The 19,323-nt window shown below is 42.7% G+C and overlaps 1 protein-coding gene across 1 annotated transcript; it reads right to left on the reverse strand.

Annotated features, from left to right (window-relative positions):
- Positions 1-1,043: 1,043 nt before the first annotated feature.
- On the reverse strand, positions 1,044-8,204 carry LOC133136316 (uncharacterized). The gene is made up of 11 exons (XM_061253677.1): positions 8,047-8,204; positions 6,545-6,652; positions 6,201-6,398; positions 5,539-5,637; positions 5,313-5,445; positions 4,688-4,947; positions 4,313-4,519; positions 4,048-4,146; positions 3,516-3,660; positions 3,000-3,188; positions 1,044-1,429 (listed from the first exon to the last, which is right to left on the reverse strand). Exons 2-11 carry the CDS (start codon positions 6,647-6,649, stop codon positions 1,386-1,388), a joined length of 1,479 nt encoding a protein of 492 aa, XP_061109661.1. The 5' UTR covers positions 6,650-6,652; positions 8,047-8,204; the 3' UTR covers positions 1,044-1,385.
- Between the last annotated feature and the right edge of the window lie 11,119 nt (positions 8,205-19,323).

The raw sequence follows: 19,323 nt of genomic DNA on the forward strand, positions 1-19,323 counted from the left end.
TAAAACCAGTTTGAGATTACTTTTGCTTTGTGACATGGTACATTATAATGCTGGAAATAGCCATTAGAAGATGGGTACATTGTGGCCATGAAGGGATGCAAGTGATGGTTGATTGGTATTAACGAGCCCATGTGTGCCAAGAAAACATTCCCCACATCTTTACACCACCGCCACCAGCCTGGACTGTTGACACAAGGCAGGTTTGGTCCATGGATTCATGCTGTTGCCGCCAAATTCTGACCCTTTTTACCCTCCCCAGTCCTTATATGTACTTTGTTCCTGTCTACTGTCATTGATTAGACCTTTTTCTCGTTTTGTGCTTGTTTAGTTGTGTAATTAAACCCCTTTGTTTCTGTCTTTTGTTGCCAGATTGTCATGAGCCTTTGCCATGCTTTTCTGCTCACCACAATTGTACAGTGGTGGTTATCTGGGTTACCATAGCCTTTCGGTCAGCTCAAACCAGTCTGGCCATTCTCTCATCAGCAAGGCATTTCTGTCTGCAGAACTGCCTATCACTGGATGTTTTTTTTTTTCTTTGCACAATTTTCTGCAAACTCTTGAGACTCTTGTGCGTGAAAATCCCAGGAGATCAGCAAGTATAGGAATATTCAAACCAGCCCGTCTGGCACCATCAATCATGCCATAGTCAAAATTGCTGAGATCACATTTTCTCCCCATTCTGATGGTTGATGTAAACATTAACTAAAGGTCCTGACCGTATCAGCATAATTTTATGCATAGTCAAACCTTTTTGTGCTTTTTTCTATGAATGTTTTATTTCCTCTGTGATCAAACAATTCATAAATTCACAGTGCAGATTCTCAGCTTCTAGAAAAGGGTATTTTTGTACATAGTGGTTTCACCATGTAGTAATTGCAGTCATTTTTATACATAGCCCTGCATTTCAATTTTTGAGACAAATTACTACACTATGCAAAAGCATTGAGAAAAGGCAAGGTCAAAAATCAGTTATCGGAGAGCTGACCATCTCAAAGGGTAACAATTTTTGAACACCAGGAATGACAACAGGCTTTAATAAAAAGTCATACAAAACATTGTTTATTATAATGACATAAGGGTGATGATACATGTTTAATAAGAGCAATATGCCAGCCTATTATGCAGCATTCTGGTCTGCACACAGAACCATGACAGCTTGCCACACTTCCACCGGTCGGCTTCATTTATAACAAACGCGCACACAAACACATCGGCCTACTTTACACTTTACATACACACTCAAAAATACACAAAAAAAGGTCAATTGAAAGGTGTAAATATGAACTTGGGAGTTTCATTTGGCATAGTGCTGATTGACTCCTTCCTTCAAGTGAGTGTAATGGTATGATGGTGGGGGGGGGGGGGGGGGGGGGTCATTCAGCTCCTCAAACCAGACGAGAGATCAAGGCACTGAGCAGGACCAGCAAAACTGAGAAGAGAGGAAAACATAAATATTAATAAACCATCTGTGTTTATAAATGGTATTTATTGTTTTATTTAAGTGGTTGGCATTTATATAGCGCCCCTATCCAAAGTGCTGTACAGTTGATGCTTCTCATTCACCCATTCATACACACACTCATGCACCAACAGCGATTGGCTGCCATGCAAGGCACCAACCAGCTTGTCAGGAGAATTTAGGGGTTAGGTGCCTTGCTCAGGGACACTTTGACACACCCCAGGCGGGATCGAACCGGCAGCCCTCTGACTGCCAGATGACTGCTCTTACCCACTGAGCCAATGTTGTCAGTTATTTACTGCTTATGCCAATTTGTTTTTGAGATGAAATGCATGCTCAATTGGGAAAGGTCTGGTGATTGACTCGGCCAGTCTAAAACCCTCCACTTTTTCTCACTAATGAAGTCCTTTTTTGTGTTGGCAGTGTGTTTTGGGTCATTGTCTTGCTGCATGATGAAGTTCCTCCCTTAGTTTGGACACCTTTCTCTGTATGTTGGCAGACAGAATGTTTTTGTAGACTTCTGAATTTATCCTGCTGCTACCATCAATATTAGTGAGCCCACTCCAGAAGCAGCCATGCAAGCCCAAGCCATGACGCTTCCTCCACCGTGCTTCACAGATGAGCTCGTATGTTTTAGATCATGAGCAGATCCCTTCTTTCTCCACACTTTGGTCTTTCCATCACTTAGGTAATCTTTAATCTTTAAATCATTTTTGTGGCTCATCTCTGCAATTCTTTGCAAATTGTAATCCCACCTTCTGATTCTTAGTACTGATGAGAGGTTTGCATCTTGTGGTATAGCATCTATATTGCTGCTCTCCACGTCTTCTTCAAAGAGTTGATTGAAATGCCTTCACCCCTGCCCTGTGGAGATTGTGATTGTGACTGATGTTTTGGGGTTTTTCTTCACAGCTCTTACAATGTTGTCAACTGCTGTTGTTTTCCTTGGTTGACCCTTTCAATGTCTGTTGTACAGTACTTTAGTTTATTTTTCAGGACCTTCCAAGTTCTTGTACAAGCTATCCCCAATGCTTTTGTACTGGTTCTGATGGATTACCCCTCTTTACTAAGCTTCAAAATGGTTTGACAGCTCTCTGGTCTTCATGTTGGTTTATCTTTTCCAACCCAAATGCAGTCTTCTCAAACAAAACAAAACCCAAGGCTTTTAGACATTCAGGACTATTTATTGTTTAACCAATCAATCTAACAGGACACATCTGGGAAATAAGAAACCCCTGTCAGTATGTTCCAATGCTTTTTCTCACCTACAAATTGGGTGGTCTGATACAAAAGGTTATATGTTCAAAGTTGTTTCACAGATGTAGATAAAAATACCAGGAAAAAAAAGCAGAAATTTGTATCCGTCATCCTTCAAACTGAATTATCTTCAATGTATAGCAAAAACAAAATAATTGACTTTGCTGTTACAATTTTGGAGGGGACTGTATTTTGAGGACACAGTAGTTAGCAGCAATTATGTGTGTACCTATACTGAGAGTGTGGTTACATATTAGGCTGTGATTAAGGAGCAGTTCCTTACCCAGGGATGTGGGGTGCAGGCCAGCTCCACCAGCTGTTGTATTGCCCTCTGGAGTTGTATTGCCCTCTGGAGTTGTATTGCCCTCTGGAGTTGTTGTATTGCCCGCTGGAGCTGGCAGGTTGCTGGTGCTGTTGGTGAGGTCCAGACTGCCGTTGCTCGAAAGCCTAATTACAGGATCCTCAAGGCTTACTGCAGTAAAAACATAAATAACCCCTTCAGATTCGAGGGGAAATAAAACAGGGAACAAGAGCGACTGGGAACCTGGGACATTCCAACTGTTATGTCCATCTATGCTGTGTTTGAGCTTGTAATGGGATTTAATCACTGTTTTTGGCTGGTATGGAGAATCAGTCAGTGGTTTGGTTGGTCAGGAGAGTGGGTGAGTGTTCGGTTGGTCAAGAGAGAAGGTCAGTTTTTGGCTGGTAAGGAGAGAGGGTCAGTGGTTTATTGGTAGGGAGAATGTGTCAGTGTTTGGATGGTCAGGAGAGTCGGTCAATTATGTGGATTGGTGCTTACCACCATTGAATCTCCCTGTGGCAGCAAAGATGTAAAAGGAGGAGTCCATGGATTCTCTGTTTGTGGCATTCAGCCCCAGTGCAGTGAAGGTGCATTGGATGACAGTTCCATTGAGTGAAGCCAGGGCATTACTGACACCTCCCGTCTGAAACACACAGAAAATGCCCAGGACATCAACGATACGCAGGCACAAAGACCATGTCTCACTTAGAAACCACATGCACTCAGTGACCACTTCATTAGGTAGACCTGTATACCAGCGCATTAATGCAAATATCTAATCAGCCAATAATATAGCAGTGCATAAAAGTATGCAGACATGGCCAAGATTGTCCATTGTTCAGACCAAACATCAGAATGTCGGGGAAATGTGGTCAAAGTGACAATAGCTCAAATAACTATGCATGACAGCAGTGGTATGCCGAAGAGCATCTCTGAATGCACAGCACATTGGAAGTGGGCCTTGAACTGGATAATGAAGTGGTCACTGATTCCATATGCAGTGTTGGTCTGGCTCTATGTTGATACTCACCCTGTTGGTCATGGTCAGTGATCCATTGTCGAAGGTCGCAGTGAAGAAGTGGAGAGTATTATTGAACTGTGCGCAGACAAAGGACTCATCACCTCCTCCCTGTAGAGGTATAGAGGGCTTTTCAGATATTTCACAGACCCAAGAGCCTTAACATGTGTGTCTGAGGGAATGGGAGATTGGGGTGCTAACTTGCTGGTTATTTGGGAGTGATTGAGTGTGAGGACTGTGTCTGTTTATCAGTGTAGAATGAGTCTATTGTGCGTACCTGAATCATGTCGGGGGACAGAATGAGGACAACGTAGCCGCTGGTGTTTCCGCGCAGCTCGAAGGCAATATTGATGCCGGAGAGTCTGGTGGTGGTGGCAGTGGCGGCGGAGACAAACAGGCAGTCACCATTTCCGCTGGGATCACAGTCCGCTGGAACCTCCTCGCAAAGCTTCGTTTGGCCACATGTATCACGACTTATGGCGGCCTGTCAATGACATTTGTCTCGGTAAACTACATCACTGTCAGGCTGACCTATTTTTTTACAGAGAAAATCTAACAACATTGCAAGCTACTGTATGAAGACCATCCAGAGACACATCTTTTCCTGGCTGGCAGAGGGGGCCAGCAGAATGGAGCACAGAGTGAAGCTTACATTGAGAGCTCCCACAGGGATGGTATTCATATTCTGCGATGGAGAAGGCATGTTGCTGTTGGTCATGTTCTCAGATGTTGAAGACATGTTGCTGTTGGTCATGTTCTCAGATGTTGAAGACATGTTGCTGTTGGTCATGTTCTCAGATGTTGAAGACATGTTGCTGTTGGTCATGTTCTCAGATGTTGAAGACATGTTGGTACTGTTCAGGTCCACACTGCCGTTGCTCATAAGGGTAATTTCAGGATTCCCTAGGACTCCTGCAGTAAAAATACAAATATCCCCTGCAGACTCCGGAGGCAATACAGCATCGATCACTGATATGTCCATCTGTGTGTGGTTGTGATGTTGTTCTCAGTATTTATATCAATTTATACTGTTATTTTACTGTTATTTTATATATAAGTAAAATACTTTTACCTCTTTTACTGTTTTTACTTCTGTAACTTTTTCTGTAATGAATTGAATGGCACTGTGTATTGTAAATCTGCTCTGTAAATAAAGTTTATTATGGCATTTGGTCAGTGTTTTTGGCTGGGAATCAGAGTGGGTTTGGCTGGTAAGCAGAGTGGGTCAGTGTTTGGCTGCTCAGGAGAGTGGGGCAGTTATGAGGTTAGGTTCTCACCATCGCTGAAATTCCCATTGCCTGCGAACAGGTAGAAGGCAGGGTTGGCTGCCTCACTCGATCCCAGAACAGTGAAGGTGCATTGGATCACACTGTCATTAAATGAGGCCAGGACATTACTGATAACTTCAGTCTGAAAGACACAAAAAGGTCCAGGTCACTAATCATATGCTGACACAAAGGCTATGTTTCACAGACATCATACATGCAGTTTGTCGATACTGACCATGTTTGTTAAGGTCAGTGATCCATTGTCGTAGGTGGTGGTGAAGAAGTGCAGGGTTCCATTGTACTGTGCACAGACGCAGGCCAAATCACCCCCTCCCTGTAGAGGCAAAGAGCTTTTCACACATTTTACAGACCCAAGAGCCCTAACAAAAGCTACAAACCTGTGTGTTAGTTCCAATTATTTGGCTGATGTGTTCATCCAAAGCGACTTACAATTGATTTGCCTAAATAGGGGGCAATTCTCCGCCTGGAGCAATGTGGGGATAAAAGGGTCTTGCTCAAAGGCCAAACTGCTGCACTGATCTTATTTCAGTCAGTCAACTCATGATGAATTCAGCAATATTTATTGAGGTTTAATGGCAATGCAAACTTTGATGTCAAAGCTCTCCCACTTATTACTTATTCACCCCCCCCTTATGGGGGTCTCCAGAAGCAGAGCTCACAGCTGGATGCTGGGTGGTGGTGGGAGTACAAATATTCTGAGCAAACCACCAACCTTCCAGGTCCCAGCCCGTGTGTGTGTGCATGTGTGTGCACCAGAGAGAGAGCGAGAGAGAGAGAGAGACTGGGGATTTGGGCAGACCTGCAGTTTATTTGGAGTGATTGAGTGTGAGGACTGTGTCTGGATTCCAGGGTTCAGTATAAGAAGGTAGTGCGTACCAGATCCTTATCAAAGGACGTGACAAGGACAATGTAGTTTTCGGAGTCTCCACGCAGCTCAATGTTGGTGTTGGCGCGATTGGTGCTGGCAAGGGCGGCAGAGACGAAGAGGCAGGTACCATCACCACTGGGGTCACAGTCTGCTGGAGCCTCCAAGCAAACCTTTGCCTCGCCACAGCCGGCACGACTGATGGAGGTCTGTCAGGGACATTCACCTCTGTAAACCGTCATGCTGACTCATTTTTTTACAGAGAAAATCAAACGACATTAAGAGGTCATCCAAAGACCTTCTCCTTCTCCTTGTCAGAGAGGGCCAACAGAAATGATCACAGAGATAGCCTTACGTTAAGAGCTCCCACAGGGATGTTGGAGCTAATTTTGAGGCCTTTCGCTGCCAGGACCCAACTTCCTATCACCAAGGCAACAGCACAAACCAGCCTGCGGTCCATTTCCTGCAACAGAAGAGAAGAATCTGTGAGGAGAGGAATCGTAGGAAGGGTGGGCGGGGTGTGAGTGCGACGAGTTGGAGATGAACGGCTCCTACAAGGTGAGCCAATCTCCTGGACAGGTACCGAGATCCCTTCATCAGGCTTTCTGTGTGGGGCACTGCTATTGTGCTCACTTCTCATTTTGAATTCAGTCAAGTATGTGTACAATAAGGGGTGTAGACAATTTACATTCTCATCATTTAGAATCCCATCATTTAGCCTGCTTTTTTACTTGTGACCTTGTCTTCTTGATTTGCATGTCAGAGAGAGGACATTGTTATATATGGGAGACTGAGTGCACTGAGGATCCTGGTCTAGTGAAGAAAAAAACTGCTCATGCTAGTTTAGACTACCTCCAAGCTTGACATGGTTAAATGGTTGACCAGTTCAGACATGGTTTGACCAGCTCAAGCTGTTTTGAAACAACTAGTATCGACAAGCTACCAGCACTAGCTGGTTGCCTAGCTCCGACCCAGCTACATCAGCTTATGACCAGCTTGACCAGCTCAATTTCCAAGATGATCAAACTGGCATTGCTGGATTTTATGGCAGGATTTCATTGGTTTACTGTGGTGTATGTGTCGTGAACATGCTTTACAGTTAGCTCATCTTGTGAATGCAGCCTATAACAGCCATTTCATGCTAAATTAATTTGCATTTCCACATTTCTTGCATCTTCTTTACTTCAATTGATTGTCAATTCACTGTTATTCCTGAAGCACTAATTCAGCCCACTTTATGTTAAATGTAGGGAACCTTCAAATTTGTCAGGATAAACTATTCTTTTCATATCTACTGCATATCTGGCAGCAGCACAGTGGTTTGAGGCTCATTACCTTCAACCCTTGATGACTTAAAGCCATTTAGCCAAGGAATGTGTTCCAGACTGTAGCAGTGTAATTTACAGCTGAATCTAGTCTCACCCCCCAATTCCATTTCAGATCCATTCATATGCAGTGAGTTTTAGTATCGCTTGTAGGACAACCAGAAAATAAGATATACAGACTCTGATGATGCTGATAGGTCACTGACATCAGGATGTCATGTCATGCAAAGGATATGCCAAAAAAGAATAAACATGACTACTTTCATTTACATAACATGCTGTGTCCCAAAGTGTATGGTGCCCTGAAATGGGAGGACTATGTACAAACTGCTAAATGATAAATTATTTTATATACGTATTCTCATCACTTCCCCCCCATTTTTATGCCCACTTGGGTTTTTATTTATTTATTTATTTCTTAACTGTTTTACAGTTTTAACATACGCTTACAGGTAATCAGAACACAAGGGTTAACTGGCTGAGCCACCCTATATAACCGCTGGATTAAAATCACCCAATTAAGACTTCCTACCTGGGTGGATTTTTCTTGCTTGTGAGATGGTGGCAAATCCCTGTGCGTTGAAGATGCGTGCGTCCGCAAAATGGTGTTCTCAGTGCCGATGTTCTCCTGTCTCCGTCTTATAATGGTGAGTCCCAGGGGGAGGGACAGGCCTATCTGCAGGGATATAGTTCAGCGTGGCTTTTCTGGGGGTGGATGCAGTTCATATGATCAGGGTGTAAGAAGACCAAACTGGAATAACTGGCCTTTAACTTAAAATCTGTCCCGTCATCTATGTTTACAAAGCAGTGGCAGTAGAGCAGCAGTGCGGAGCAGTGATCGGAGCAGCAGTGTGGAGCAGTGGTCAGAGCAGCAGTGTGGAGCAGTGGTCAGAACAACAGTGTGGAGCAGTGGTCAGAACAACAGTGTGGAGCAGTGATCGGAGCAGCAGTGTGGAACAGTAGTCAGAGCAGCAGTGTGGAACAGTAGTCAGAGCAGCAGTGTGGAGCTGTGGTCAGAGCAGCAGTGTGGAACAGTGGTCAGAGCAGCAGTGTGGAGCAGCAGTGTGGAGCAGTGGTCAGAGCAGCAGTGTGGAGCAGTGGTCAGAGCAGCAGTGTGGAGCAGTGGTCAGAGCAGCAGTGTAGAGCAGTGATCAGAGCAGCAGTGTGGAGCAGTGGTCAGGGCAGCAGTGTGGAGCAGTGATCAGAGCAGCAGTGTGGAGCAGTGGTCAGAGCAGCAGTGTGGAGCAGTGGTCAGAGCAGCAGTGGTCAGAGCAGCAGTGTGGATCAGTGGTCAGAGCAGCAGTGTGTGGAGCAGTGGTCAGAGCAGCAGTGTAGAGCAGTGATCAGAGCAGCAGTGTGGAGCAGTGGTCAGAGCAGCAGTGTGGAGCAGTGGTCAGAGCAGCAGTGTGGAGCAGTGGTCAGAGCAGCAGTGTGGAGCAGTGGTCAGAGCAGCAGTGTGGAGCAGTGGTCAGAACAGCAGTGTGGAGCAGTGGTCAGAGCAGCAGTGTGGAGCAGTGGTCAGAGCAGCAGTGTGGAGCAGTGGTCAGAGCAGCAGTGTGGAGCAGTGGTCAGAGCAGCAGTGTTGAGGAGTCATTAGAGCAGCAGTGTGGAGCAGAGATCCACATCTGTGTAGGGAGGACGTTTTGGGCCATGTCCAAAACTGCTTGTGTACCTGCTATTGGACCAAACATGGTTCTACCTCTTCCTCTCTGGGACCGTTTAAAAAAAAAAAACTCCCCAATACCCCAGAAATGTGTTTATAATGTGAGATTTGTAAGTACACTTCATTGAGAGAAAATTGTACGACTGCAACAACTTTCTCAGCCAGTATACTCACAATCTGCATTCAGGAGCACACTGTGTAAGAATAATACAAGGCAGTACATTATGTAGACAATACATATTTTGAGGACCCATATAATTTGCAGCAGGAAATTATGTGTGTATTCTGAGGGTGTGGTCGCATATCAGGCTGTGGTTTAGGAGCAGTTCCTTACCCAGAGATGTGGGGGGCAGGCCAGCTCCGCCATTGCCCCCTGGAGTTGGCACATTGCCCACTGGAGTTGGCACATTGCTCACTGGAGTTGGCACATCGCTGTTGGTGAGGTCCAGATTGCCTAATTACAGGATCCCCAAGGTTTGTGTGCATGGTTGTCATCCATGACTGAAGCCACTGCTGAAGCCACAGCACAAGGGAGCCCGTTAAGCCTTTGCCAAGATCAACATTCACAATGGTGAAGATTTCTGGGAATCTGTTCTCTGGTCTGATGAGGCCAAAAGCAATCTGTTTGGATCTGATGGTGCCCAAAATGTATGGCGTCGCAAAGGGGAGGAGTACAGTGAGAAGTGCATGGTTCCCACGGTGAAGCATGGCGGTGGTCGCGTTCTTATACGGGGATGTATGGGTGCTGAAGGTGTGGGAGAACTGTACTTCATTGATAGCATCGTGACTTCACAGATGCACTGCAAAATCTTGCAGAAAGAAGAGGTGCCACCTTCTCTCCGTGCGCTTGGTCGTCGGGTGCCTTTTCAACACGACAATGACGTCAAGCGGTTCACTGCGGCATTCTTAAGGAAGAACAGAGTGGAAGTGCAAAAGTGGCCAAGTATGTCACCTTACCTCAACCCTATTGAGCACCTGTGGGGAATTCTGAAAGGACAAGTTGCACAGCACTCACCATAAAATGTCAAGGCAAGCGGTGCTCGGTACTGCGGCCCACAATAAAACTGCGGACCCGTGCACATATGATATAAAATACAAATTAGGAACACCACCATCTAAAAGGGCTCTTGTGTGAGGGCAAATGGGCAGGGGCTCAAGCCCCCATTCAGGTGCATGTCACCTTCCTGACCTATGACCTCTGTCTCTATCTGTTGGTCAAAACATTTCATTAAGACAGACATTATTTCCAAATACAGTTTGCATCTTACTCCTTTTCATCTGCAGTAGTACTCAATACATGGGCCAAAGTTTAAAAAAATAATGAATACGACTTAATACAAAATAACTTCCAAACATAAATGGTTCACTACGTGCATCTCTTTGACTGTCCAACTGGTCTATCAGGATTCTGGCATTCTTTTGAGGAAGAACTATGACAGCCTCGTTTTTTGCACCTACCAATTAGAAATATTTTTTAATCCAGGCCCTGTCGATTCCAAATAACTTCCATTTCCAATTCACAATCCACTGTGCTCCAGGAAACACTCAAAGCTTTAGAAATGTTTTTATACCCTTGCCCTGATCTATGCCTTGATGCAATTTTAGAAGCCTACAGAGAGTTACTTGGACATCATGGCTTGGTTTTTGTCCTGATATGCGGTGTGAATTGTGGGACCTTATATGCATGGGTGTGTGCCTTTCTAAACTATGTCCAATCAATTAAACTTGCCACAGGTGGATTCCGATCAAGTTCTAGATATCTGAAGGATAATTAAAGCAAACATGATACACGTGACCACAATTTGGAGGGCCACAGCAAAGGGCCTGAATACTTATGTTAATGAGAGATTTGATTTGTAATAGATCAGCAAAAATGTCTTAACATTTTAATTTAGTGTAAATTAATGGGCAAAATGGCAAATCTACAACACATTAAAGTTTGAAAAAAGTGAAGGGATTTGAATATTTTTGAAGCCACTGTATTACTGTACTACTAACAATGTATTAGTTACAGGAATATTTACACATTAGTAAACCATACAATAAAAATAGTTACTTAACCAGTTACAAATACATTGTCTGTTTATTTCATTCCAATATGAATTGGCATTAACTAATGTTGTTATCATGAATTAATAATGTACAAATACATAGAACAAATCAGTAGTTACCAAATACATTAGTTCATGCCAATTCATGTAACATTGTAAAGTGTTATCAAATATTTATATAATCATATTCACAATATAGTATGTATTACACTGTGTACCTACAGTAAGGATATTCAGGGCATTGTGTTGATAATTGTTGATGAGTGTGGTTTGTGTATTTAATGAATATATAGTGATGTGTATTTAAATCATCTGTCAATAATGTGTATAAAATGGTTATATGAACAAACAATATACAGTACATAATAATGCATAGATAACTGTGAGTAATCGTGTATATTTCATGTATATGTATATTTTGATTAATCACATATACAATAATTTACAGATAATTGTGTCTGTATTTGTGTATTCAACCCTTTGAAGAGTAGGTTTTTTGGAATGTTTTTAGTCTAGATCTCCACTGCATTCAGTTACCAGCAGTGATTTTAAAGCAGCATTTGAATGTTCAGTTAACATTTCACCAACTTGTCATCTAGGGTTAATGTGCGTTCATGATTTGATCGTGGCATTTGGTGCCGTTCGATTGGCCACAGATTGGATTTGTCCTAGCCTATCAGAATCTGAGAGATGTAGTCATGAGACCGAGCTCTGAGGTCAGTACATTCTCTCCACGTACAAGGGTCACATTCTTTCCTGGCAGAGTCACGAAAAGATTGTGCCATCATTTCCGTAAGATGATCGACCAACCTGTTTGGGTGCAGGCGATTCCTCCCCCTTACACCCATGGTGTCACATGATTTCTCAGTACTTTCTGTATGTTTTTCTGTATCTACTGTGTCTGTTTTAGTTTCTGTCCTGGTGGCCCCATAAAGAACCATGCATTGCACCCAACCATGTGGCCAGAAAATACATGTGGATTTATTTGTATATTCATGTACATTCATGTACTCTCCTTAATTTTCCCACGGGAGCCCAAATGAGAGAAAAATGTGTTTTTCTACATCTATGGCAATATAGTCAACATTCTTGGGTAATCTATAATTCTTCTCTTTACTGCACCAAAACACCAAAGTATAAGTCTTATTCTTTTGATAAAATGGTCATTGGCGTTTCTCAGTCGGATATTGCTGATGGTTGCTCCTCTTCCACTTCTCCTATTCACTGTCATTTACCTTCATTTCTTGGGTGTGTGCTGTGAACACACTTTGGTGTCAACAGATGTCAACAGATTAATTGGCAGATGAACCAGCTACTGGTATGCGCAAAATGCTTGGCATAGTTGCATCAAAAAAAAAAAAAAAAGATTCTGAGAAAAGGCTTGGCCTTGGCATATTGCCCTGACCAGTTTCAATAGAAATATTGTTTTGTTAAATTCCGAGCATTTGATCCGGCTTGGAAAGAAAACCTCGGTGCTCAGAAAGCATTCTATTCAAAGCTGGGTCATCTGACTTTGCCAACCTTGTAGAACAGGGTTTCTCTAACTTGGCAGTGCAGTGGGGTGACTGCTGGGCAAATGGCTGGCATTTATATAGCGCCTTTATCCAAAGTGCTGTACAATTGATGCTTCTCATTCACCTATTCAGACACACATTCACACACCAACGGCAATTGGCTGCCATGCAAGGCACCAACCAGTTTCGGGATTAGGCGTCATGCTCAGGACACTTTGACACACCCAGGGCAGGATTGAACCGGCAACCCTCCAACTGCCAGACGACTGCTCTTACTGCCTGAGCCAATGTCGCCCGGGTATGAACAGACTATTGTTTTTAAAAACCAAAATATGTCAACCCCTCAAAAACCATGATTGTTTCAAAAATACCAACAGTAATTTTTAGATCTGGTGTTCACTGACATGGGGTCAGAGGAATTGCCCCGACTGCAATCGGCAAGTTCAAGCAAGTGACACTGTGAAGCCTTGTAAACTGTCACCTTGAAACAAAACATGCCCTGCCCTGGCCGTCAATCCTCGAGACTACTTAATTTAGAAGCTGGGTTACCGTAAATCCTCAAATTGTGTCCGGGGTCTTTTATTTACTTAGGCTGCACAAAGCACAGGCCTTTATTTGGGGCAGGCTTGTATTCGAGGCAGGCCTTTATTTCTTATTTGGCTTCTGTTGTCGAATTTTATTCTTAGAAATAAAGTAAAAGGCTACACTTAAAGTGGGTCAACACTGTTCAACACTTCCTGTAACCGTTCAGAAATCAATTAGCGTAGGCTAATCAGGAAACACCCTTTGGTAAGTCATAGTGTCAGTCTTAACAGACTTAGTTTATTGCAAATATTCTGAAACACAGTAAATCACATGCAAGTCCAGAATCCATAAAATAACAACTTGCCAGACACGCCTTCATGAACAATAACAAATTAGCGTAGATAACAGCAAGTTAAGGATCTTTTTTTCCTAAAGTGCGTTTTATTGTGAGACATGCGTTTCGTTTGGCGCAGCATACCGGTAGACTATCAAAAGATTTTCACTTTGGTTTGGGATTTAATTTACTTTTGGACTGTTTGATTCTATTGCTAAATGTTGGGACTGATGGGCACTGAAATCTGGGGGGTGTTTGATGGTTCACTGTTAAGTTTTATGTAGTTGAAAGAGAGTCGGGATTTCCACCCGTCTGTTTATTGCGAGCCAAGGAAGCCGCTTTCATTCATTCATTGAACGTGCGCTGTGCTATAAATACATGGAAACCTTATTGCGTAGCCAAGTAACCTAAATTGAGTTAATTTTTAATTTTGCTGATTTACTTTTTATTAAATTTGTAGGCTGGAATGCCTCTCGCAACAATTGTGTTGAAATGTATACTGCTTCAGCCTTTGGCAAGCTACTTAGAAGGGGGCGGCAAGCGACTGGTAGCTTGAGAGCAACGTGTTGGAGACCCATGGTGTAGGACAACGACTTTTCATTGGCAACAGTATTAAACCAACCGACAATATAAAATATTAAGAAGAGCTCTTTTATTTCATTGAGTTAAATCGAAACAATGTCTTCTAGTGCTCATGGACTGATAGCCCTACTGGTAGGCAATATTACCCCGGCTTGTATTTGGGGGCCGGCCTTTATTTTTCCGAATCGGCCACGCCCCCGGATATTATCCGAGGCCCGGCTTCAAATAGAATCCCAATTTGAGGATTTACTGTAGTTCCTTGTTGGTAATAGTGCTGGCAAGCCCAATAAGTGCTATGGTGTTGCATACCAGATTGGCAATGGAGGGAAACCCAACACTTTTTGGAAGGAAATGTAACTGCCAGGAAAGCAAGCAAAATCTAGGCCCATGTGTTCAGTTGGATGTGGGGTACACATTTGTTTAAAAAAAAAAGAAAAAGATAGGCCCTGGTCCTTATCTTTGTTGTTCGGGTAGCAATTGAAATTGTACTTCCCTCTAGGGTCTTTCAGCGCACTTATCCCTGGTTATGGGTATGCACTTTGTTGTACATCGCTCTGGATAAGAGTGTCTGCCAAATGCCAATAATGTAATAATGTAACATAACTTACTCACATTTGGGGGCTCATAAAGTTTGAAAACGACTGTTATTGAAGAAAATTAGAATAATTATAAATTTATATTCAGTAGTAATCAAGCAGTGATTTATTTTGATGGGCAGCCTGTAGCCTAGTGGTTAAGGTACATGACTGGGACCCACACGGTGTAGCTCTATCTCCGGTGTAAGATCCACACAAATGTTGGACCCTTGCGCAAGGCCCTTAACCCCACATTGCTCCAGGCGGGTTTGTCCCCTGCTTTGCCTAATCAAATGTAAGTCACTTTGGATGAAATCAGCAGCTAAATAACATGTAATGTAATGTAATAATGTAATGATGATAATAATGATGTAATGATAAGCAACCACCAGAGTACTGAAACCCTTGCTTTACTAATCAATGAAGTACCACAGGGATCTGTACTGGGCCCCTTGCTATTTTCTCAGTATATGTTACTCTTGGGGGATACTGTAAGCAGAGATTGTGTTAACTGTCACTGCTATGCAGAAGACAAACAACTCCATATCAGTTACACTCAGCAAAGTTGCCCAACTTGTCAAACTGGATACCTTTCATGTTAACCACAAGGTTGTTCAATCTCAACAACAATGTCACCAAATGTATGGCACCTTCTGTTCTGACCTTGACAGTAAAAATATTTGCACCAAAACTGGACTGGACTGTGTACATAGTATTGCTGTAAATACAACAGATTTCATTGGACATCCTTGGTATGAATATTGACTCCAATCTTATCTTTTGGGCTATAATATCAGAAACGGAGCCCATTTTCACCTTATGAATATTGTCTTTTGTTTAATGGTTTATTAACTTTTGAGTTAGACGACTATAATGTTTTACTATTTGGTTTCACTAATTTCACCTTGAAACTTCAACTGGTTCAGAATTTGGCTGCTAGGGTACTTACAAGAACCAAGAAATGTGAACATATCAGTGTCATGCTTGTGTCAGCTTTCCTGTTAAATGTAGAATTTTAATAAAAAAATAAAAAATTCCCGCTACCACCTCTTGGGAGGTCAACTTTATTTTTAGTAATACAAAAACAAACATAAATACATTGGTAAATTTCAGAGAGAGGGAGAGGGAGAGAGAGAGAGAGCGAAGGAAGAACTCAGTATGAAGCCTTTGAGGGGAGGGTAAAACAAAACAGACAGAGTCACTAAAAATAACAATAAATGGAAAAAAAAAGAAATAAAGGATAATAATAAAATAATTATAAAGTGTGGAAAAAGTGACTTGTGTATACATATGAACACAGCCTTGAATGGATAGTACGGAAAAAGGGAGAGAAGAGGAGAAAAAGTAATAGTGATAAAAGTAACGATGGGGAAAAAATAAAATAAAATAAAAATGGATGGGTTGGATTAGGATATGGCATTGCATGGATAGTGTTTCTAGAGTATGTGAGTATATGTTGGTTAGGTTGGGTGTTGGGGGGTTAGTCCACAGGCAAATTGAATGATTTTATGAAAGGACCCCAAATGTTTGACATGTGTGAGCTTTGGCGCTGGTGTGAAATTGTGCCATCCCACAAATATTTTACGTATGGTGACCCCCGGGGTTTTTCTGGTCACGTTCCTGTGTGTAGTCTTAGATGCATTTCCCCAAACCCTAACCTAATTTCCAAAAGAGTAAACAATTTTGTGTGACACTTTACCACTCGTACAAAAGAACCTGTAACACTCAAATTGTTAACACATTTTACACATTTGGTGATTGTGTCTAAACGATTGAGGAAAACTTTTGAACTTTTGAAAGTATTGAACTTCTGCCCCATTCCCCTACCCTCCAAAGAGGCCGAGATGCATTGCTTCACCTGCCCTATAGGGCCTGTTCCATAAAGCTGCTTTGTCGAACAGGCCCTTGATGTGCATGTTAATATACATTTCTTTGTTCAGACTTTATGTTTTACCATCGAGTTTAATACCTCAGGCCATAATCTGCCCCAAAACTTTGCTCTAATAGATTCCTTGTTTACATTTACATTTTACATTTTAGTCATTTGGCAGACGCTTTTAATCCAAAGCGATTTACAAGTGCATAGGTTCTACCATAAGTCAAAGCATCAATGTATTACTGTTTCCTATGTATTACTGTATTACTAATTATCCTATCTTGAACTATGAGACTGGGCCAGCCAGTGAAGGATGGGCTCCCCCACTATACCTTGGGTCCCTTCTGGGAGTTCTTCTCACTAGGGATAGATAATCTGGAATTCCCCTTTCAGTCTGTTGCTACAAACTTTTCCTGATCGCCAACAAGATAACTAGCAGCCCTCTGACGACAATCAGTTCCTATCGTTCTCTTCCAGTGACGATGATCATCATAATCGCATACTGGAGAAACAACATTTTGATGGTCCTTTCTTCCTGCTGCCAGGAATACTTTTGGTTCCAAACACGTTTAGTAAGCTCTTCCTTGTTGCAAGAGGAATTGTGCTTCACCAGGGAGTCTTGGCAGCGGGGGTTCTACAGCAGGTTTCTCAACATGAGTGCTTGTACAGTTGGTGGTCTCCTTTCTACCTCCTGAATATTGACTAGTATATTTGCTCATCAACCTAAAATACATGTGTAAGGATTTCCAACACCCAGGTCTGATATCTGCCTCCTTGGCCACCCCGTGTTTCTCCAAACCAGAGGCAGCCTCTCAACTTCAGGTGTCTCTGCTGCTTTTTGCAATTTCCATTCAATCAGCAGCCAATTTAAGCCTTGGAAACAAGGTTTAAAGACTCCATAGCCGATAAATGACATGAATTAAACACGCAAAATAAAAATATAAAAAAATATTTAAAAAACAGCAGATGCTGTGGGCCTCTGGGATTTATGCTTCAGGTCCTTCAAATAGTTCTGCCTTGTTCTATCATTTCTCATTCATACTTAAGACTTGTCTCCTCCTAGTGGTGTAAACAGTAATTACACATCATACCAGGCTCACACTCCCTTTGACCTGTATCACAGGGACAACAACAAGCTGACCGGTACTCGATAGTCCAACAACGAGAGGGGTCTTGGTCAGCACTGGTAAAAAATGATTTGTCACAACCCATACAAAGTATTCACACCACTCACAATCAGCACCTCCTCATTTGTGTCTATTTACATTGTTTGCCTCAGCGAACGTAAGTTGTCATTTATGGTGGTGTAGAGTCCATTGTGCTCAGTAAGGGCTTTCTTCATGCCACCCTTCCAAAGAGTTTGTTGTTATGGATGTGGTAGTGGTGTCTTATGGTTCTTGGTGACACCAAGATGCAGCCAATCTCTGCAATTCTTAAACTGGCTTCACCCACCATCTTCCTCAGTGTGTGTCACTGTGTGTGGGGACAATGTGCACTTGCATCCTCTTCCTGGCATGTTTGCAGCCATTGCATACATTTTATATTTGCATTTATTCATTCATTCATTCATTATCTGAACCTGCTTATCCTGAACAGGGTCACAGGGGGGCTGGAGCCTATTCCAGCATACATTGGGCGAAAGGCAGGAATACACCCAGGTCGCCAGTCCAATGCACACCATTCACTCACACACTCATACCTACGGGCAATTTATACTCTAATTTATTGGACAGTATATAGAGACAGGAAGAATGGGGGCGAGAGAGAGGGAAAGTCATGCGACAAATTGTCAGACGGTCGGATTCGAACCGTTGACGTCGCGGCTCACAATGAGCATGCGGTCAGTGCTCTGCAGGCTGCGCCACCGAGACACCCCATAACCTGCATATCTTTGGACTGTGGGAGGAAACCCACACGAACACGGGGAGAAGGTGCAAAACTCCACACAGAGAGGCCCCGGCCGACAGGGATTCAAACCCAGGACCTCCTTGCTGTGAGGCGGCGGTGCAACCCACTGCACCATCCGTGCCGCCACTTTTGCAATTACATTTACATTATTGTCCTTACAATGCTAAGTGGTATGCTTAACCATGTTTTTTTTTTTTTAACTGTACGTTTAGAACATAACTCTACATAACCTAAACATGGTGTTCAGTAAAGAGCTTGAGAAGTTGCATCAGATGTTTTTGCAGGACTACAACAAAAGCAAACAAAAGCTTATGCCCACATCATTACCTCTGGACTAAGTTTGAGCAATTATGTTTGAAAACACAGGGTGGGCCGGGGCCATCTCTTCCCAAGAACTACAGGCCTATATCCAAGCTGCCTTTTATTTCAAAAAATTTAGAAAAAATGGTTGCCTATCAGCTCACTGATGTTTTAAATCACCACAACACTGGATGGCCAGTAACTTTCTTCAGTTAAATGCAGGCAAAACTGAAGTCCTCATCATTGCTGCTGATAATATTGTTTCTAATGTTGTAAACTGGGTCTCTTGAATCAAATGTGCACTCTAAATTGAGAAATCTTGGTGTTATGTTCGATCAGGCTATTTATCTTGACAAGCACATTAAGTCTTTGTCCCGTACATGTTTTTTCCACCTTAGAAGCATTACTAAACTCAGGTCTATTGTATCACACTCTGAGCTGGAAATGATTATTCATGCTTTTATTTCATCAGGCCTGGACT

Source organism: Conger conger, chromosome 9 (genome assembly GCF_963514075.1).
Source record: "Conger conger chromosome 9, fConCon1.1, whole genome shotgun sequence".
NCBI lineage: Eukaryota > Metazoa > Chordata > Actinopteri > Anguilliformes > Congridae > Conger > Conger conger.